Source organism: Crocuta crocuta, unplaced genomic scaffold (genome assembly GCF_008692635.1).
Source record: "Crocuta crocuta isolate KB4526 unplaced genomic scaffold, BGI_CrCroc_1.0 scaffold657, whole genome shotgun sequence".
NCBI lineage: Eukaryota > Metazoa > Chordata > Mammalia > Carnivora > Hyaenidae > Crocuta > Crocuta crocuta.
Genome location: NW_027529583.1, coordinates 981166 through 987663, shown reverse-complemented (window position 1 = coordinate 987663; position 6498 = coordinate 981166). Strand labels below are relative to the sequence as shown.

At 42.3% G+C, this 6498-nt stretch overlaps 1 protein-coding gene and 1 pseudogene across 1 annotated transcript in view; one reads left to right on the top strand and one right to left on the bottom strand.

Annotated features, from left to right (window-relative positions):
* CTPS2 (CTP synthase 2) overlaps positions 1–6498 on the bottom strand; it is an 83747-nt gene that overhangs the window by 68426 nt on the left and 8823 nt on the right. The window contains exon 4 of the mRNA XM_077761697.1: positions 5403–5503. Coding sequence (XP_077617823.1) covers positions 5403–5503 — 101 coding nt within the window. The remainder of the gene's footprint in view (positions 1–5402; positions 5504–6498) is intronic.
* Positions 2063–2778, top strand: LOC144229589 (heterogeneous nuclear ribonucleoprotein H2-like; annotated as a pseudogene).

The following is a 6498-nucleotide window of genomic DNA, read 5'->3' as shown; positions in this document are numbered from 1 at the left end:
AAACCATATAGGGACATCTGCTTTTTCATAGGTGTACTCTCGTAATCTACAGGCAATCTGGAAAAGAAGGCAAAAGGCTATAAACATTATCCACTTCTGCCCTCACATGGCTTAGAGTGGTACTGCAAGTCTCGGCCAATTAGGAAGATCCCATTACCACTCCTCTGCCTCCCCATTGTCATCAGAAACTTTCCATATTATTACTAGAATACTCCTAAGTTCATTATTTCCCCCGCACAACAAGGAAAACATCAGCCTTAACAATATTTTAAGACTTATCCACAGTTGAAATTGAAGCAACAGCAAATTTATGAGATGTGCAATGTCTGTTTTGCCTTTAAGGAAAAAGGCAAAAAAAGGCAAAAAGGCAAAAAGATTCTTCTTTTTTGAAAGGGAGAGAGAGAGAAAGAAAGACGCCTTTTATTCCTTTAAGCCAGGCATAAGTTATTCCAGGTTTATGTGGAGATAACCTGGACTAATACAAATAAAGCCTGTCAGTTCCACGGGTCTGAGAAGTAAGAGCCTCACAAAAAGGCTTTGGAGACGTTTCAACAGCTTCTACACGCTTAAAACTGAAAATCATTTTGGTGGTCTTTTTTTNTAGTAAACGCTAAATTAATGTTTTTTAAGCCAAATAAATCAATTCGAGAACAGGATAAAAAATAATACCAAAGAACCAAAGGCATAAAAAAAGGACGATATGCAAGTACAGGCCTAAAATGTTTGCTTGTTGTTTGATGGGATGGAAATTTCAGTTTAATTTGAGATGTCATTGAGAATTCTTGATTTTACGGTACAAGTGGAATCTTCAACAAAAGTCTGAATCTATAGTATGCATCTTTATAAAATGATGACAGAGAATCAGGTGTGCCGGCCCCAGAAGGAAACATAGAAGTTTTCTTCAAGGATGATTCTCAAAAAACAAGAGCTAAAGGCCGTCTGCGTGGCTCAGTTGGTTAAGTGTCCGACTTCAGCTCAGCTCACGATCCCACAGTTCNCACGAACCACAAGATCATGACCTGAGTCGAAGTCAGACGCTCAACCAACTGAGCCACCCCGGTGCCCCTAAAAAAAATTTTTTTAAACAATAGCTAAAAATCAGACAAAAAGGAAAAGAAGGGTTAAGAAGGCTCTTCTCAAGGTCAAATTGGGCTTATATGTTAATGATGTTCAAAGGCAGTTCAATTACATTTAAAAAATAGATTTACTCCTTCTCTTTTTGTGATGATAATTTATTTCTTAAAAAAAGAGCAGAGGGGCTCCTGGGTGGCTCAGTTGGTTAAGCATCCGACTTCTAGGCTCAAGTCATGAACTCACAGTTGGTAAGTTCTAACCCTGTGTCGGGCTCTGTGCCGACAGCTCAGAGCCTGGAGCCTGCCCTGGATTCTGTGTCCCTCTGTCTCTCTGCCCCTTCCCCGCTCACACTCTGTCTCTCTCCATCTCAAAAATAAATAAACATTAAAAAAAATTTTTTTAAATAAGAAAAAGCAGAGGCAAAAACATTCATACACATGACCATTTGGAAATTTTCCTGTGATTAAGGTTAATACTGTTTATTATACTGTTTAGTATTATAAGGTTAATACTGTTACCTTTCCTGTTGCTAGAACAGCAAAAACTAGTGAAAGTGCTAGACCAGCACTCACCAATAAAAATAAAAATATTTAAAGCTTTGGGGTTGTTTTGTTCTGTTTTGTTTTTTTAGAGAGAGAGGGTGCAAGCAAGGGAGGGGGCAGAGAGAAAGAGAGAAGCAGGACTCACCCTAAGAGGAGGGGCTCATGTTTTTAACTAAAAGTGTGGCTCAAGCTCACCCAAAGCAGGGCTCGAGCTCATGAATCGTAAGATCGTGACCTGAGCCGAAGTCAGATGCTTAACCAGCTGAACCACGCAGGCGCTCAATATTTTAAAGTTTTTAGTTGCCACATTCAAAAGAGCAAAAGGAAACAGGAGAAATTAATTTTGACATTATATTTTATGTAGCCTAATAAATCCAAAATGTTATTTCATAGCTGAAAAGGCTCTAAAGAAACACAAGGAAAGAATGCAGCACAGGTAGATCAAAATGTTAAAGAGCAGTGGAGCTGAAGGTAGAAGTCGCTATGATTCACCACGGAGGCCTGTGGCAATGCGGCAGCCAGGTCCCTACGACAGACCTGGAGCTGGCAGAAGCTGTGACTGCACTGGCAAGGAGCTGGCTCTGACCGGATGAGGCCAGGGGCTTACGGTGGAGGCTACGGAGGCTGTGATGCTTATCATGTCTATAATGACGGCTATGGATNAGCACAACAGGACATTGTGTACACATGCGGGAATTATCTTACACAGCTACTGAGAATGACATTTCTAATTGTTTTTCACTGCTCAACCCTGTGAGAGTACCTACTGAAATGGGTTCTGATGGCAGAGTCGCTGGTGAAGCCGGTGTCGAGTTTGTAACTCACGAAGATGCCGCAGCAGCTTTGTCAAAAGACAAAGCAAATATGCAACACAGATATGTAGAACTCTTCTTGAATTCTACAGCAGGAACAGACGGTGGGGGCTGATGGTTGCCAAATGATGGGAGGCACAGACTTGTCAAACCAGTCCAGTTATGGTGGCCCGGCCAGTCAGCAGCCAAGTGGTGGTTGTGGGGGTGGCCATGGTGGCCAGAGCAGCATGAGTGGATATGACCAAGTTTTATAAAACTCCAGTGATTTCCAAGCAAGCATTGCACAGGCAGCCAAGGGGCAGCGAACAGCAGCTACTACCGTATTGGAAGCTGGGCATCTCTGGGAGTGAACAAAATGGGAGGGATGCGTAGCATGTCCAGTATTAAGTCATGGAGGGGGAATGTAATTTATCCTGATCACTGACTCATGGTCAACATTTTTCTTTTTCTTTTGTTTTTCATGTTTATTTATTTTTGAAAGAGAGAGAGCGTGAGCAGGGGAGGGGCAGAGAGAGAGGGGGACAGAGGATCCAAAGCGGGCTCTTGGATGGACAGCAGTGAGCCTGATGCAGGCTTGAACCCACAAGCCATGAGATCATGACCTGAGCTGAAGCCTTATGCTAAACTGACTAAGCCACCCAGGTGTCCCTTGGTCAGCATTTTTCAAAGAAAAAAAATGTTTCAGCTTTGTAATACAAGCTTGTGATTTATGCCTGCTCTAAGTGGAAATCAGGATTGTTTTAAAGACTTAACATTCAGTATTTTTGAGCACATTCATCTAGGATGTAAAAACTGAGTAAAGTATAGCTGTTAAACGATTTTCAGCTTTTGTCTAGTTATATTGTAGGAAGTACTTAAGCAGTAAGTGTACTTAGGTTAAGGCAGTTGAATTATGGTAAATGTCACTCTTACATAAGCCACATGACACTGAACACTGTTCCGATGCATGTTGAAACATGCTTTTTTGTAAAAGTCAGTATAGGGGCTGTGTCTACAATTAAAACTGAAAACATCTGGCATGTTTGTTAATTCTAGTTTCATTTAATAACCTCTAAGGCATGTAAGTTTAAGCTTTTTTTTTTAAGTTAATGGTGAAAAACTGAGCTGTAATACTTCAGGATTTGGGTCTTGGTGGGAATTTTTTCGCTTTTTTTTTTTTAAGTTTATTTTCAGAGAGAAACTTGTCTAATAAATCTTCTTTTATTTATTTATTTTTTAAAATGTTTTTATTTATTTTGAGGACAGAGAGAGACAGAGCGTGAGGCGGGAGAGGCAGGCCATGACCTGAGCCGAGGTTGGAAACTTAACCGACTGAGCCACCCAGGCGCNTTATACAACTTCATCAAGCTATATTCCTATGATATGTGCACATTTCTGTGCGTTTGTGTGATACTCCAATTTTAAAAAATTCTAAAGGAAGCACCCTTTTTTTTCCCCTCATAAATTGTGAAGGAAGAAATAGCAAGGGAGAGAAACTTTTGCATAGCACACTGATGCGTTCATATGAAGTTTAACATACTCAGTAGGATACTACTAAAGTAGTACAATTTATGGTTAATAAATGATAGCACAAGTTTATCAGCTCTGTTAACAAAATGGATCTTGCAGATAGCACATGTATCTGCTGACATTGACAATGATGACAGTAATAACAGCTCACATGTTTATGAACACTTCCTGAATGTCAGACATGCCAAGTGCTTTATATAATTGCACTGAATCCTCCCAACAACCCTGTTAATATCGTCTGGGTTGTATTACAATATTACATTATTATCATGTTATAGATGAGTACGTGGAAGCTTTGAGAAGTAATTTGCCACAAGTCACACAGGCACCTTAATAATGGACAGTAATTTTTGAGTACGTACTATAGATCTGACACCATTCTAAACACTAAGTGTATTGACTTATTTAAGCCTCAAAACATTATCCCCCATTTAGCAGATGAGTAAACTGAGGCACACAGAAGCCCACTTGTCCAAGGTCGTCCAGCTGGTAAGTGGCACCGCTTGGCTATGAACCCAAGCCATCTGGCTCCAGATTCTTAACCACTGAGCGATATACCACTTGGAAGTCACAACAGAAATCTGAACTTGTGCAGGCGGTCCATAGGAACTAAACTGTTCATTATTCTGCTGTCCTGCCTAGCAATTGGGTCACCTGACATTTAGATAAGGAGTACATGCACGTTCCCATTCATTGAGAGGAAGGGAAACAGTAAACAAATAACAAGTTCAAATACTATGTTCTTTCTTTAAGCAGCTAATCCTCACTTCTCACTTCCAGATTGCCTCCACCATCAGATTTCCCTAACTCAGTCTCTCTCTACTTCCAGAGCACTTTGGAAATACAGATGACCTTTGAACAACATGGGTTTGGACTGTGTGGGTTCACTTATACATGGACTTTTAAAATAAATACAGTACTGTTAACAGATTTTCTCTTCCTTGTGATTTTCTTAGTAACAGTTTCTTTTCTCTAGCTTACTTTATTATAAGAATATGGTACTGGGGCGCCTGGGNGTGCTCATTTCCAGTATATGTTATTGGTAAGGCTTCTAGTCAACAGTAGGCTGTTTGGGGGAGTCAAAGCTATACATGGATATACAGGGATATTTTTGACTAGGGGTGAGGGGAGAAGTCAGCGTCATTAATCCCCAAGTTGTTCAAGGGTCAACTGTACTCAAGTAGCACTCACCAGAATGCATGGTGTAACTGATTTCTCTCCACATGCAGGTTGCTGCGCACCGATCCCAGGAGTACTCACCGCGTTTAATGCTGATCTTGCCCAGTGATCTGGGACCACCAAGGCAGGGACCATCCATGTCATTCCCTGCTGTAATCCCACCTCCTAGCACAGTGTCTAGCACATAGGAAGCCATCTATACGTATGTGTTGAATGAATGAAGAGTAGATGCTTAATAACCCAGAAGGATATAAATTTATAAAAAAAAAAAAAATTCCGTGCTTGCCTCAATAACGCATATTTGGGGCTCTTCCTTATGACCATCCACGGGCACCATAGCTTGATTCATAACCCACTCCTGGACAGCATCAGTAATGTGAGGGACAACTGCAGAAAGAAGGAGTAATTAGCACAAAAGCTTATTTCATGGTCAGGAGGAAGGAACGTATTCGTGTCTTTAGACCTCCCAAAAGACCTGAAAGCCACTTGGCAAATGAGACAAACTACATTTCTCATGTGATTATCCACCTCACTTGAAAATATTATGGGCACAATATAAGTTTAATCACTTAAATGTTCTGTCATTTCTAGTGAAACTGACCAACCACGGAGAGCAAGAAACAGAGAGCAGAAATGCCATGTTCATTTCAACTAGAAACACCCATAATGCCAACTAGAAACTGCAAGGAGGGCTGTCAAGGGTACTGTGTGCCAGACCCCACAGGGAAGAAAGACGCACAGTGGTCTGGCCCCACAACCCACCAGCCAGTGGGGAGGGGTCTGTTCCAGGTGTAGACGAGACCCTCATGTTGACCAGGAACCTGTGGTTGCTCACATCAGCTGAAGAGGCCAGAAGGTGACAACCCAGCAAGGATTTAAGGCCCAGAGGTCCCTTGGGTGGGGAGCAGGCCTGCAGCTACTGAAGAGACAGAAAGGCGACATCCTTGCGGGTACAGCCAACTAACCTAATGGGCTTCACGAAGCAGGAAAGTCGCCCACTGGGAAGCTGAGGCGAGAAAGCTCTACCTCCCACTTGCTGCTTCCTCGAGGGGGCAGGAAGTCGTCACCGACTGGTGCATCTGGAACAACCCACGTTACATGCAGCAACTCTCCCTCCCGTGGGTCCTCCAAGATCTACCCTCGGGGGGAAACTTAGAAAGCACAAGCGCAGCTGAGATCTAAGCCACACCATCCAGTTTCAGTAATAACACAGCTGATCTTTTGATCTACAGCCGTCCAACCTCCATGTCCACTTCTCAGCCGGTTCCAACGTGTAAGTGATTTCAAGGAGTTGGGGGATAGCACCTTTACCATGTGGGAACGTATGAATACAAAACTTGGTGGGGATGGAGGGCAGAGAAGGGAGGACAGGGGGTCTCTCT